General features: G+C 41.4%; 2 protein-coding genes across 2 annotated transcripts in view; one reads left to right on the top strand and one right to left on the bottom strand.

Moving 5' to 3' along the window:
- Positions 1–16,214, bottom strand: part of LOC134344218 (AT-rich interactive domain-containing protein 2-like) — a 378,430-nt gene that overhangs the window by 9,913 nt on the left and 352,303 nt on the right. Inside the window, exons 16-18 of the mRNA XM_063043648.1 lie at positions 9,254–9,450; positions 7,947–8,085; positions 1,919–2,007 (exon numbers count right to left, since the gene is read on the bottom strand). Coding sequence (XP_062899718.1) covers positions 1,919–2,007; positions 7,947–8,085; positions 9,254–9,450 — 425 coding nt within the window. The remainder of the gene's footprint in view (positions 1–1,918; positions 2,008–7,946; positions 8,086–9,253; positions 9,451–16,214) is intronic.
- Positions 1–16,214, top strand: part of LOC134343730 (GATA zinc finger domain-containing protein 14-like) — a 55,433-nt gene that overhangs the window by 14,896 nt on the left and 24,323 nt on the right. The window lies entirely within an intron of this gene.

Here is a 16,214-nt window from a genome sequence, read left to right as displayed (position 1 = left end):
TTGATATACGTACATTATTGTGTCATCAGCAAATTCAATAATCATTTCTTATGTTTTTTTATCCAAATCATTTATGTAAACTAAAAAGCCAAGGTTTCAGCACCGATTCTGGCGCACCACTCATTACATCTTGCCAATCAGTAAAAGACCTATTTACGCCTAGTCTGAATAAACCAATCTCCTATCCGTGCCAAAATTTCATTAGTAATACCAGGAGAGCTTATTGCCCACAATAAGCTATAGGGCAGTACAGTAGCATAGTGGTTAGCACAACGCTTTACAATACACGCAATTCCTTCCACTGCCTGTAATAAGTTTGTATGATCTCCCCATGACTGAGTGGGTTTCCTCCAGGTGTTCTGGTTTCCTCCCATAGACCAAAAACCTACCTGTTGTTAGATTAATTGGTCATTGTAAACTCTCCTATGATTAGGCTGAAATTAAATCAGGGGATTGCTGGACAACATGGCTCATGTGGTGGTATTAATAGTGTTGTTACTATGTCATTCCATTAGCCGCTCCCACATGGGAGGAGGAGTTCACATACTGTTCAAGCAGAATGATCAATAAAGGGCAGTTGAATATCCTACATGCTGGCATCCTGGTGTGTGCTCTTCACTATTCCAACGCTGTGTCTCAATAAATGAATAAACAAACATTTGATGATGTAATTTGTATAACTTTAATATATGTATGAAATATTGCATCAAAACACTCCATATCCCTCTCATCCATGCACTTATCCAAATTTCTCTTAGATGCTGCAATCGACCCACATCCACCACTTCCGCTGGCAGCTCATTCTACACTCGCACCACCCTCTGAATGAAGAAGTTTCCCCCTCAGGTACTCCTTAAATATTTCATCTTCCACCATTATCTTATGAATTCTAGTTTTAGTCACATTCATTTTCAGTTGAAGAGCCTGTTTGCATTTACCCTATTCTATATCCCTCATAGTTTTGAATACCTCTATCAAATCTTCCCTCATTCTCCTACGCTCTGGGGAATAAAGTCCGAACCTACTAAACCTTGTTCTATAACTCATGTCCTCAAGCCCTGCCAACATCCTTATAAATTTTCTCTGTACTTTCTCAATTTTATTGGTAACTTTCCTGTAGGCAGGTGAGATATAAGTGCATATTGGAAAAAAAAAACTCATGGCTAAAATTTAAAATACGTAACAGCAAATGGTATAAAATCTATTAACAAAACAAATTCAAGAATAATACCAGACAATCTGAACATAACACAGCTCAGAAAGTGGCCTAGTAAATGTGCTATCTGATCCTGAGTGATTTCTCATCAGTCCAAAACACTTCTCGTCAAATATTTATCCAGTTACCTCAAAAAGTCATTATTTAACCTGTTCCTATACTCTTAGGTAAACTATTACAATCATGCCATATTTTTTTCTCTTGTACAACCTCTGCTGCTTTTGCTAATTCCCTTAGATCTGTGACATCTAATTTTCAATTATTTCTTTGTTTACTCTATCAAAATCCTTTTGAGATTTTAAATTCTCCCATTACACCCAGCTTTATCTTTCTCTGGTCAAAGGAACCTTTTAGTCTCAGTTCTCTACATGATGTTACAACTCCTACTCTGTATATCGACTCCAGTTCAACCATCAAAACTACCCATACTTCTTGCACCTAAGCGCACATGTATGGTGCATCAGAGTTACATGAATTTGCAGCAGAGAAAACAATTATCTAATGCAATGTTTTTGTGCTAGCATTTTTTCTTGCTGATTTTAGTCTTGCTGTGAAAATGTTAGTTCTCCAGCCAGAATTCACTAATAGAAGGTCTAATAAAGGATCGATGACATAAGGATCTGCAAATATAAATCTATCTTTTAACAGTTCCTTCATACATTGAATAAATCAATACTAGCTCAATAGGAGGTGGGCATTTACCTTATTGAACCTTGTGCATTACTCATTTGTGCTTTCTGCTCCAACCTCTTCAGTCCATTCAGCAAAGCCTCTCTTGAACAGTGTTTGTCCTATTGAAATGACACATCATTTGCAAAACAATTAAAGATATTCCGAACTTAAAAGAAAAATATTCCATTTCTACATAGTGTAGTTTCAGTTGAATCATCTTATAAGCAATGCAACATTCTTAAGTATTTCATTTTAAAAATTTTCCTTTGTCCCATCTCTTTAAAAAACTCACTTTTTCTTATTTGCAATCTGCCAGGTAGGTATGAAAGGTATTCAACTCTTCACCTCCTGATCTTGATCTTAAATTATATTTGTCTTGTCTTTTCCAATGTGAGAGTGACCAGTGAGGTTACATTAAGTGAAACTTCCCCTAAAGTTACTCAGAGAAGCACAAGTTGTCCTTTCTAAAAATACTTGATTATGATGAAAGAACTGGCATCCTGTCCGAGTATCTAAACCTGCATCAGAAGCTTTCTAATAGAACCATAGAACATTACAGCACAGAAACAGGCCTTTAGGCCCTTCTTGGCTGTGCCGAACCATTTTTCTGCCTAGTCCCACTGACCTGCACCTGGACCATATCCCTCCATACACCTCTCATCCATGTACCTGTCCAAGTTTTTCTTAAATGTTAAAAGTGAGCCTGTATTTACCACTTCATCTGGCAGCTCATTCCACACTCCCACCACTCTCTGTGTGAAGAAGCCCCCCACCCCATGTTCCCTTTAAACTTTTCCCCCTTCATCCATAACCCATGTCCTCTGGTTTTTTTTCTCCCCTAGCCTCAGTGGAAAAAGCCTGCTTGCATTCACTCGATCTATACCCATCATAATTTTATATACCTCTATCAAATCTCCCCTCATTCTTCTACGCTCCAGGGAACAAAGTCCTAACCTATCCAACCTTTCTCTGTAACTCAGTTTCTCAAGTCCCAGCAACATCCTTCTCTGCACTCTTTCAACCCTCAACTTTATTAATATCCTTTATGTAATTTGGTGACCAAAACTGTACACAATACTCCAAATTCGGCCTCACCAATGCCTTATACAACCTCACCATAACATTCCAACTCTTATACTCAATACTTTGATTAATGAAGACCAATGTACCAATAGCTCTCTTTATGACCCTATCTCCTGTGACGCCACTTTTAGGGAATTTTGTATCTGTATTCCCAAATCCCTCTGTTCTACTGCACTCCTCAGTGCCTTACCATTAACCCTGTATGTTCTACCTTGGTTTGTCCTTCCAAAGTGCAATACATCACACTTGTCTGTATTAAACTCCATATGCCATTTTTCAGCTCATTTTTCCAGCTGGTCCAAAACCCTCTGCAAGCTTTGAAAACCTTTCTCACTGTCCGCTACACCCTACATGATCATCCAGATCACTGACATAGATGACAAATAACAATGGACCCTGCACTGATCCCCGTGGCACATCACTAGTCACAGGCCTCCACTCAGAGAAGCAATCCTCCACTACCACTCTCTGGCTTCTTCCATTGAGCCAATGTCTAATCCAATTTACTACCTCTCCATGTATACCTAGCGACTGAATTTTCCTAACTAACCTCCCACGCGGGACCTTGTCAAAGGCCTTACTGAAGTCCACGTAGACAACATCCACTGCCTTTCCTTCATCCACTTTCCTGGTAACCTCCTCGAAAAACTCTAATGGTTAAACATGACCTACCACACACAAAGCCATGCTGACTCTCCCTAATAAGTCCTTGTCTATCCAAATACTTGTAGATTCTATCTCTCAGTACTCCTTCCAATAACTTACCTACTACTGACATCAAACTTACTGGCCTATAATTTCCTGGATTATTTTTAGAGCCTTTTTTAAATAACGGAACAACATGAGCTATCCTCCAATCCTCCGGTACCTCACCCGTAGATACCGACATTTTAAATATATCTGCCAAGGCCCTTGAAATTTCAACACTAGTCTCCTTCAAGGTCCAAGGGAATACCCTATCATGTCCTGGGGATTTATCTACTCTGATTTGCCTCAAGATAGCAAGCACCTACTCCTCTTCAATCTGTATAGGTTCCATGACCTCACTACTTGTTTGCCTTATTTCCATTGACTCCATGCCAGTTTCCTTAGTAAATATAGACGCAAAAAACCTATTTAAGATCTTTTACTTTATACTTTATTGTCGCCAAACAATTGATACTAGAGCGTACAATCATCACAGCGATAATTGATTCTGCTCTTCGTGCTCCCTGGAGTACAAATCGATAGTAAATACTAAAAATTTAAATTATAAATCATAAATAGAAAATAGAAAAAAGAAAGTAAGGTAGTGCAAAAAAACCGAGAGGCAGGTCTGGATATTTGGAGGGTATGGCCCAGATTCGGGTCAGAATCTGTTCAGCAGTCTTATCACAGTTGGAAAGAAGCTGTTCCCAAATCTGGCCATACGAGTCTTCAAGCTCCTGAGCCTTCTCCCGGAGGGAAGAGGGACGAAAAGCGTGTTGGCTGGGTGGGTCGTGTCCTTGATTATCCTGCCAGCACTGCTCCGACAGCATGCAGTGTAAAGTGAGTCCACGGACGGAAGATTGGTTTGTGTGATATGCTGCGCCGTGTTCACGATCTTCTGCAGCTTCTTCCGGTCTTGGACAGGACAACTTCCATACCAGGTTGTGATGCACCCCACAAGAATGCTTTCCACGGTGCATCAATAAAAATTAGTGAGGGTTTTAGGGGACAGGCCAAATTTCCCTAGCTTCCTCAGGAAGTAAAGGCGCTTGTGGGCCTTCTTGACAGTGGACTCCGCTTGGTTGGACCAAGTCAGGTCATTTGTGATATTGACCCCAAGGAACTTAAAGCTTTTGATCTGTTCCACTTGCACACCACCGGTGTAAATGGGGTTGTGCGGTCCGCTACTCCTTCTGAAGTCAACAACCAATTCCATCGTCTTGCTGACATTGAGGGATAGGTTATTGTCTTCGCACCATGCCACCAGGTTCTTAATTTCCTCTCTGTACTCAAACTCATCATTACCCGAGATGCGGCCTACAATTGTGGTGTCATCAGCAAACTTATATATTGAGTTCGATGGAAACTTGGCTACACAATTATGGGTGTACAGTGAGTACAGCAAGGGGCTGAGTACACATCTCCCCCATTTCTTTTGGTTCCATACATAGCCGATGACTCTGATCTTCAAGAGGACCAATTTTATCCCTTACAATCCTTTTGCTCTTAATATACCTGTAGAAGCTCTTTGGATTATCCTTCACCTTGACTGCCAAAGCAACCTCATGTTTTCTTTTAGCCCTCCTGATTTCTTTCTTAAGTATTTTTTTGCACTTTTTATACTCCTCAAGCACCTCATTTGCTCCCTGTTTCCTATACATGTCATACATCTCTCTCTTCTTCTTTATCAGAGTTCTAATATCCCTTGAGAACCAAGGTTCCTTATTCTTAAAAGTTGCTGGTGAACGCAGCAGGCCAGGCAGCACCTATAGAAAGAGGTACAGTCTTATAGGTGCTGCCTGGTCTGCTGGACTGTACCTCTTCCTATAGGTGCTGCCTGGCCTGCTGCATTCACCAGCAACTTTTATGTATGTTGCTTGAAATTCCAGCATTTGCAGATTTCCTCGTGTTTTCCTTATTCTTATTCACTTTGCCTTTAATCCTGACAGGAACATACAAACTCTGCACTCTCAAAATTTCTCCTTTGAAGGCCTCCCACTTACCAGTCACATCCTTGCCAGAGAACAACCTGTCCCAATCCACGCTTTTTAGATCTCCTTTCTCATTTCTTCAAATTTGGCCTTTTTCCAGTTTAGAACCTCAACCCGAGGACCAGATATATCTTTATCCATGATCAAGTTGAAACTAATGGTGTTATGATCACTGGAACCAAAGTGTTCCACTACACACACTTCCGTCAACTGTCCTAACTTGTTTCCTAATAGGAGATCTAATATTGCATCCTGTCTAGTTGGTTTAGAAAACTTTCCTGAACACATTTTACAAACTCTAACTCATCTAGACCTTTAACAGTATGGGACTCCCAATCAATATGTGGAAAATTAAAACCCCTACTATCACAGCTTTATGTTTCCTGCAGTTGTCTGCTGTCTCTCTGCAGATTTGCTCCTCCAATTCTCGCTGACTATTGGGTGGTCTGTAATACAACCCCATTAATGTGGTCATACCTTTCCTGTTTCTCAGCTCCACCCATATGGCCTCGGTAGACAAACCCTCTAATCTGGCCTGCCCGAGCACTGCTGTAACATTTTCCCAGACTAGCAATGTCACCCCCCACCCTTCGTTCCTCTGCCTCTATCACGTCTGAAACATCGGAACCCTGGAACATTAAGCTGCCAGTCCTGCCCCTCCTGCAGCCAAGTTTCACTAATGGCTATAATGTCGTAATTCCATGTGTCAATCCACACCCTCAGCTCATCAGCCTTCCCCACAATACTCCTTGCATTGAAATAGACACACCTCAGAAAATTATTACCACCAGACACAACTCTTCTATTTGTGACTTTGCATGAACTTTTAACATCATTTATTTTCACCCACGCTCCACTATCTGCTCTAGCACTCTGGTTCCCATCCCCCTGCAAATCTAGTTTAAACCCTCCCCAGTAGCACTAACAAACCTCCCTGCAAAGATATTGGTCCCCTTGTAGTTCAGATGTAACCTGTCTCTCTTGTACAGGTCCCACCTGCCCCAGAAGAGGTTCGAATGATCCTGAAATCCGAAACCCTGCCCCCCTACACCAGTTCCCCAGCCATGTGTTCATCCGCCAGAGCATCCTATTCTTACCCTCACTGGCACGTGGCACAGGTAGCAATCCTGAGATTACCACCCTCGAGGTCCTGCTTTTTAACTTCATATCAAACTCTCTATACTCACTCTTCAGGACCTCCTCACTCTTTCTTTGGTACCGATGTGTACCATGACATCCGGCTGATCACCCTCCCACTTCAGAATGTTGTGCACGCAATCAGAGACATCCCTGACCCTGGCACCCGGGAGGCAACAAACCATCCGGGAGTCTCTGTCACGACCACAGAACCTCCTTTCTGTACCTCTAACTATGGAGTCCCCTACCACTTTCGATCTCCTCTCCTTCCACCCTCCCTTCTGCACTGCAGAACTAGACTCAGTGCCAGAGATCCAGCTACTGCAGCTTGTCCCAGATAAGTCATCCCCCCCAACAGTATCCAAATCGGTATTCTTGTTGAGGGGAATGGCCACAGGGGAACCCTGTTCTGCCTGCCCTTTCCCCTTCCCTCGCCTGACGGTAACCCAATAGTCAGAAGAAACTTTGCTATGGTCCCATGGTGGCTTTTGCACAATCTTCCTTTAGCTAAACTTTTCACATCTGCAATACAAGTATTGGAGAGCAAATAAATAATTTATTTTCAATATACGTCTACACTCCACAAGTGCACCACTGAATGGAAAAAACTAATTTTCATGGCATTTACACCTTGTGCATGTGTCTTGATGCCAATTATAAACTTGAACATCCATTGATTGGCTGGTATATTGAACAAAGCACATCTCCTTTGTTCAACATGCTTGTATTAGTTATTCAGTTACGACTAACTGAAAAAAAAGAGAATTAATTCTGACCAATATTATCCTGAGTTCCTGGACTAACAATAACAGGCAATCCTTTCTAGAAAAAAAAACTTAAGATTAGAATTTGAAACTGACCTGAAGTAATATTTTGGCTGTCAGAAATCATATTTCCCTGGCCACTGTGAAAATACAACATGCATTTGAACAACCTAATTGCTTCTAAATTCTCTGATTCTCTGCTTGTAGAGTCAAAATTTTGGCAAGCCTGAGAGAATGGAATAATGAAGAGAATGACAGTACTATCTCTCAGCCACTTCTGTTCTTTCCTATGTGTTTCATGTTCCTCATGGAAACACAGTGACAAATTATTGGAAAGATTAAACTGATTGCTTTAAACTGGGTAGGTAGTAAACTGTTAACTGTAAATCATATTACCTGCAAATGTGTAATAAATGACAGTCTTTGCCGAGGAAGTGGCTCACAGCCTGCCCACTGACATTGACCTTGGTACACACCCTTTCCTCCGTGCTCAGTGGCTGCATGGTAAAACACCTGCGAGGGTGCCTCAAACCACCTGCAAAAAACCAAAGCAAAAATAAACCTCATTACCACTTATACTTGAAATGAACATCTCGACAGGGAACACTTCAAGATATTTTAAAATTCCCACCAAACTCAATTTAATTCCCTCTTTTTCCATACACAGGTCATCCTCTTTAGGCACAAGGAGAATGTGCAAACTCCACACAAACAATATTAGAGGTCAGGATTGAAATAGGATTCTGGAGCAACTCAATAGTTAGTTAACAAGTTTACCCTCATGGTTGAAAGAAAAAGAACAAGAATTAGAAATATTCTCACCAGATACAGCAAAGGCCCTTCTAATCAAAAATGCCTACCCATAGCATCATGTAAAATTTTAGATTCTCTATGTGCAGCTTTGGACAATGACAACTTGAGTTTGAACATATTCGCAATTATAGCCCGCCCCACTGTGAGCTAACTAATGCAAAATATGGCAATAAAACTCCAGATAACCATCTAATTATATTTTTAATCAGTCAAGAATAGTAGTGTTTCACAGGAGTAGGGTAAGAGCAAGAAGCTAGAAGTGACAGGGTGGTTCAGCAAGACAAGGGGAGAATTCTGTGCATTCAATGGTTGTGATGGGGAAGCAAACAAGCCAGTAAAGGGGAAACAGCACAGCAAGATGAGCTCACAATTGAGATGGGATAGTCAGGAATATGAAGAAGAAACAATTCAGCTCCCTGTTAATATAAGTTTACAAATCATAGCTAGAGCTTTGAGTCATGATTCTCATAAGGCACTTTTTTCCTTGTAAGAGATGCCTGATAAGATTTCTACAATGTTCCACCAAAAGACAACTTGAATCAGGAACTGTCTGCATTTACAGCATCGTATTTAGGTAAACTGTATCAGTAGCTTAATATCTTAATTCAACATATTTCTATAGCATATTCATATCAGTAAACTACTCTCATTGTATCCTCTTCACTATTTCTTTCATGGTAAGGTGATGTTTTTCAGAAATTGGCTCGGTACAGCAAGAATGGCTGCAAAATTCCAATCTGTACAAATAAATTCAAGAAGCCCATCTCAGATTGTGGTGATCTAAACAGCACATTTATCAAAATTGCCGCTACTGTTTCTAAACAGGTACAAAGTCATTGCTCAGAAATTCATGTTGTGTCCCTTTCTTGCAGGTTGAATAAGTGACTGACCTCTTGCAGCCTTTCCACAGACACATAAAGTGCTGGTTAGTTTTCTTGACAGACTCCGTTTCTGCAGAGGAGACCGAACCCTCAGGAGACTGGGACCCTGTAAACTGATCCATTGCAGGAGAAATCTGTGACTGTGGATGTTGGGTCATTGTCTGCTGGATGGACACCGGAGCAGGAGAACCCACTTTAGGAACTCCCTGTAAACAAGACAAAGTGTTTAACCAAATTGCTGAACATCAAGATTTCTGAGAAGATCGTATCAAATTCAATCAAACTTGTATGTCAAAAACATTTAATAAGTCTCAACAGAAAACACGATGCTTGGCCAATCAGTCAATGCTCAATTGTCTCACCATACCAGGTCATCACAAACTGCAGATATAGATAGAAACCTACTAAATTACTTAAAAGCATTTCTGACTACATCAAGATATTGAATTATCCTCGTGAAACACAAGCAGTCAGGTTAATCTGAAACCTGAACACAGAGTTATACTTCTCCATTTCCCTGGTCCTTTCAGGTCTCTGCTCCAGATCAAATATTAGAACTAAGCAAATCATATGATATTGCAAACAGGAGAAAGGGTTGCTTATTGTATATGTTATATCAAAATCTGGCCACTTGTTTATTAGCTTATTAATTGCTGAGTATAGTAACAAATTTAGTTTTTGCCTAACTAGTGCAAAAGGCAAGAAAAAATTCCCTTCTCCGAACTAGCAATGCAACAAAGGTAGATAATTAATGCATTACTTAACTGTTTATCTGAACAAGTTTCATTCTATCCATCCCAGTGCCTGGTCACACTCTCTCAATTTAATTGTACCCCATTTACAGTTTAAAGTCATACTTCAGAAAAATTACAGAGAAAACTGAACTTAATATTTTCAAATATTAATCTATTCCTTGACTTTCTGTTACAGCATACTTTTTAAAAGTGATCAACTAAACTTCCCCATACTATTTATTCAACATCTATATTTGAAAAAATTTGTTTAGTCTAAGTGAATGATCAATGGATTGGGAAAATCCAATTAACTGAGTAACAACCATCAAACCTGGTGTGATATAATACCCTTGAAACTATATATTTAAGGGCTCTTAAAGGTTGTTATAGCTGGGGTGGTAATGGGGACAAGCTCCCACTACCTATTAAATGCTCCCAATGACATTCACCTCAAGTAGCTTCTGACAACCAAGTCCAGCTCCTGGCCTTCAAGTGTGACTTAACCACTAAGCCTGGTGGAACCGTTTCTACTGAAGGGGCAAAGGTAGGTTACTGGTACCTTAAAACCAGTCACTTTGGGCAGATGAGACTTGTCAGCCGTGGTTGGCAGTTCATCTAGGAAAAGGAAAAGTCTGATCTCAAACCTCCACATAAACACGATGAACTCTGCAGATGCTGGAAATTCAAGCAACACACATCAAAGTTGCTGGTGAACACAGCAGGCCAGGCAGCAGCTCTAGGAAGAGGTACAGTCGACGTTTCGGGCCGAGACCCTTCGTCAGGACTAGACGAAGGGTTTCGGCTCTCAAACCTCCACTGCCTAGCGGCTATACCCACTCATGGGAAAGCCTTCAGGAGTAAACCGCGAAGGAAAAATCTGGAGCTGGAGTCCCTAAGGCAGTCCTATATTGAGTTCAATGCTGACTGGCAATTCAACTCCTGCGACCCTGCTGGTACCAAACTGTATTGGTCTCTATTATTCCTTTGGGTTCATCAGATGCGTGGAGAGGGGGAGCTTGCTACATGGGCAACAGCTTGCTCTCCCTATCGTACTGCCCAGGCTTGCGTATCTTGACAGCTAGGATGCAATATCCATGATAAACTCTGACTGATGGAGGCCCTCGCTCATGTATTTAAGACAGATCAGAAAAAGATTCATTTCTATATGACATTGAAAAAAAAACAAAAGAACTGCATTTAGATAATTAGGACACCACACAGCAATACAAAATTGTCAGTGACACTTGTTTCAAAGGTACTGATGAAGTTATTAAAACATGTTAAGTACACCAATTTACTGAATCATAGAGTCACTCAGTCACTGATTTCTCCTTCAAGCATTTATCATAAATCATACTGCATGTGTTGAGGACTGTGTACCAAAGCGGACAATTTGGGTGTTCACAAACTGGAAACCTTGGATGAACCACGTCCTGCCGAAGTCCAGAACTGCAGTATTCAAATCAGGTGACAGTGACTTTTACAAGAAATTGAGTTATGCTGTCTGTAAAGTTATCAGCGATACCAAGAGACGATACCAGAACAAAACTGTATTCCAGACAAGCCACTACGTGTGTCAAGCCTTGCATGCTATAACAGCTATAAAACAAAGTCAGGCAGCACTGCCAACAGCAGCAAATCCCTTCCTGATGAGCTAATCACATTCAATGCACTTTTTGAACAAAAGGGGATTGGTATATTACCACCCACTAATGCATGTGAACCCAAAGAAACCAGTGACCTTAAGATCCGTTTTCCCGAGAATGAACAGGTGAAAATATTAGCCCAAATGATGTCCCTGATCATGTGCTGAGAACCTTAGATCCTGTGTAGATTATCAGAGAGGGTTATCTACAGACATTGTTAACCTCTTAATGTTTCAATCTGAGGTTCCCATATACTATAAGACCACTATCATCCCAAGGTTATAAAGAAATAAGGTAATGTACCTAAATGACTTCTACCCAATGGCTCTGACATGCACGATCACAAAGTGTTTTGAGAGGCTGGCCATGGTGCACATAAAACTCCAGCCTTCTGAACAACCTCAACACATTGCAACCCGCCTAATGTTGAAATTGGTCAGCAGCAACTTAAGAACATAAGAAATAGGAGCAGGAGTAGGCCATCTGGCCTGTCTAGCCTGCTCTGCCATTCGATAAGATCATGGCTGACCCGGCCACGAACTCATCTCCACCTGCCTGCCTTTTCCCCATAACACTTAATTCCCCTATACAAAAATCTATCCAACCTTGTCTTAAATATATTTAGTGAGGAAGCCTCCACTGCTTCATTGAGCAGAGAATTCCACAGATTCACCACCCTCTGGGAAAAGCAGTTCCTCCTCATCTCCATCTTAAATCCACTCCCCGAAATCTTGAGGCTATGTCCCCTAGTTCTAGTCTCACCTACCAGTGGAAACAACTTTCCTGCCTCTATCATATCAATCCCCTTCATAATTTTAGATGTTTCTATAAGATCTCCTCTCATTCTTCTGAATTCCAGTGAGTACAGTTCCAGGTGACTCAACCTGTCCTCATAGTCTAACCCCTTCATCTCTGGAATCAACCTGGTGAACCTCCTCAGCACTGCTTCCAAAGTCAGTATATCCTCCCTCAAGTAAGCAGACCAGAACTGCATGCAGTACTCCTCCCTGTTCTTAATGTATCCCTTTAGAAATGAAGGCCAACATTCCATTTGCCTTCTTGATAGCCTGCTGCACCTGCAAACCAACGTTTTGTAATTCATGCACAAGTGCTCCCAAGTCTCTCTGCACAGCAGTATGCTGCAATGTTTTTTTTACTATTTAAATAATAATCTGCTCTTTCATTTTTCCTTTCAAAGTGGATGATCTTGCATTTACTAACATTGTATTCCATCTGCCGCCACACTTGCCCACTCACTTAACCTATCTATATCACTCTGCAGACTCTCCGTATCTGCTGCACAATTTGCTTTTCCACTCAATTTAGTATCATCAGCAAGCTTAGATACATTACATTCGGCCCCTTCTTCCAGATCGTTAATCATGAACAGCTGTGGCCCAGCATCAGCTCCTGTGGCACACTGCTCACCACAGATTGCCAACCAGAGTAACACCCATGTATCCCAACTCTCTGCTTTCTATTAGTTAACCATTCCTTTTTCCATGCTAATACATCACCCAAAACTCTATGAATCCTTATCTTATGGATAAGTCTTTTATGCGGCACCTTATCGAACACCTTCTGGAAATCCAAGTAAATAACGTTCCCCTCTATCCGCTGCACTCGTTATATCCTCAAAGAACTCCAGTAAGTTTGTCAAACAGGATCTGCTTTTGCTGAATCCATGTTGCGCCTGCCTGATGGATCCATTTCTTTCCAGATGACTTGCTATTTCTTCTTTAATGATAACTTCAAGCATTTTCCCAACTACAGATGCTAAACTAACTGGCCTATAGTTAACTGCCTTTTGCCTACACCCATTTTTGAACAGTAGTGCGACATTCGCTGTCTTCCAATCTGCTGGGACCTGCCCAAAGTCCAGAGAATTTTGGTAAATTATCACTTCTGCCATTTCTTTCAGTACCCTGGGATGCATTCCATCAGGACCAGGAGACTTGTCTATATTTGGGCCACAAGTTTGCTCAGCACTATCTCTTTAGTAATAACTATTGTATCAAGGTCCTCACCTCCCATCACATCTACAACATCTCACTTTGGCATCCACTGTAAAGACCAACACAAAATAGTCATTCAAAACCTCTGCCATCTCCTCATTACCCAATATCAATTCCCCTTTCTCATTCTCCAAGGGACCTACGCTCACTTTAGTCACCCTTTTCTGCTTTATATAACTATAAAAACTTTTACTATCCACCTCTATATTTTCTGCCAGTTTATTTTCATAATATAGCTTCCCTTTCTTTGTTGCTTGCTTAGTGGTTCTTTGTTACTTTTTAAAGTTTTCCCAGTCTCCAAGATTCCCACTACTCTTGGGGACTTTGTATGCCAGAGCTTTTAGTTTGATGCTTTCTTTTACTTCCTTAGTTATCCAAGGCTGGCTCTCCACACCCTTACTGTCCTTGCTTTTAACTGGAATATACTTTTGTTGAGTATTATGAAAAATCGCTTTGAAAGTCTTCCACTGTTCCTCAATCGTCCCACCATATAGCCTGTGTTCCCAGTCTACACCAGCCAAATCCTCCCTCAACCCATTGTAGTCTCCATTTTTTAAGGCATAATACACCGGTTTTAGATTGAACTACTGCTCCCTCAATTTGTATGAGAAACTCTATCATACTGTGATCACTCTTTCCAAGAGGATCCCTAACTATAAGATCACTACCTGTCTCATTGCACAGGATCAGATCTAAAACAACACGTTCCCTCGTAGGTTCAGTAACATGCTGTTCAAGAAAGCCATCACAGATGCATTCTATGAAGTCCTCCTCAAGACTGCTTCGACCCACTTGATTCACCCAATCTATGTACAAGTTAAAGTCCCCCATGAAACTGCTGTTCCATTCTTACATGCCTCAGATATCTCTGTTTATTGTCTGCGCCACTGTAATGGTCGATAGACAACTCCCACAATCAACAAACCAGTGATTTTTTCCCTTTACTATTTCCAATCTCTATCTCCAGATAGACTCAACATTCTGCTCCTTAGATCTTATATCGTCTCTCACTATCGCCCTGATGTCATCTTTAATTAAGAGCGATACCCCATCTCCCTTACCTTCTGTATTAAATCTTTGCACATTTAATTCCCAATCCTGTCCACCCTGCAACCAAATAAAGTGCCCTTGCACTCATTGTGCTTTTAAAATCTTGTAATCTTTTACTTTTTTGCAGTTGACTTTTCTTTGCTCCACTCTTACATTTCTCTTTTTTATATCTTTTTCTTTATCCACACTTTACTTCTCCAACCTGTTGAACCCATCCCCCTACTATTTAGTTTAAATCTCTATCCACAGCATGAGTTATGTGATTTTCTAGGATCCAGGTCCAATCACAGTTCAGGTGGAGCCTGTCCCACTGGTACAGCTCCCTCCTTCCCCAATACTGGTGCCAATTTCCCATGAATTCAAGCCCATTTCTCCCACACCGATTCTTAAACCATGTATTTAACTCTCTAATCTTCTTGACCCTAAACTAATTTGCATGTGGTTCAGGTAAGTAATCCAGAGATTACCACCTTTTTAGTTCTGCTTTTTAATTTAGTCCCTAGCTACTTAAATTCCCTCAGCAGAACCTCTTTCCTCATTCTACCTATGTCGTTGGTACCCACATGGACCATGACAATTGTATCTTTCCCCGCCCACTGCAAATTTCTCTGTCCCAAATCCGGGCACCAGGCAGGCAAAACAGCCTTCAGGACACTCTCTCTTTGCGACAGAAAACTCTGTCTAGTTCCCTGATTATACTATCCCCAATTACACTACATTTCTCTTCTCTTCCCCCTCTTAGAAATATAGAAACATAGAAAATAGGTGCAGGAGTAGGCCATTCGGCCCTTCGAGCCTGCACCACCATTTATTATGACCATGGCTGATCATCCAACTCAGAACCCCGCCCCAGCCTTCCCTCCATACCCCCTGACCCCCGTAGCCACAAGGGCCATATCTAACTCCCTCTTAAATATAGCCAATGAACTGGCCTCAACTATTTCCTGTGGCAGAGAATTCCACAGATTCACCACTCTCTGTGTGAAGAAGTGTTTCCTAATCTCGGTCCTAAAAGGCTTCCCCTCTATCCTCAGACTGTGGCCCCTCGTTCTGGACTTCCCCAACATCTTGAACGGCTCCCTGAACTATACTGCCATAGTTAGGTTGCTCATCCCTCCTACAGCACCCACTCTCATCAGTAAAAATCTCAGACCTGTTGCACAAGATCAAGGGCTGGGGTTCCTCCAGCACTGCATCTCGGATCCCACTGCCCACCTCACTCGCAGTCACGCCCTCTTGCCCCTGACCACAGACCGAATTTGAGGCAGCTAATCTAGTGAATGTGACTACCTCTTGAAACAAGAGAACCCAGGTAATTCTCCCCCTCCCTGATTGCAGTGTTTGAAGTTCATATTCCAGGTCATCAACTTCAAGCCTGAGTTCTTTGAGCAGCCAACACTTGATGCAGATGTGGTCACCAGGAACCATAGCACGGTCCACCAGTTCCCACATCATGCAGCTACAGCATACCACCTGATCCTGCATCATCCCTTTATTTAATTAACTGCAATTTAGGTTATTTTTA

Source organism: Mobula hypostoma, chromosome 3, assembly GCF_963921235.1.
Source record: "Mobula hypostoma chromosome 3, sMobHyp1.1, whole genome shotgun sequence".
Lineage (NCBI taxonomy): Eukaryota > Metazoa > Chordata > Chondrichthyes > Myliobatiformes > Myliobatidae > Mobula > Mobula hypostoma.
The sequence above is the reverse complement of the archived record's forward strand: the minus strand, read 5'-3'. Positions and strand labels throughout refer to the sequence as shown.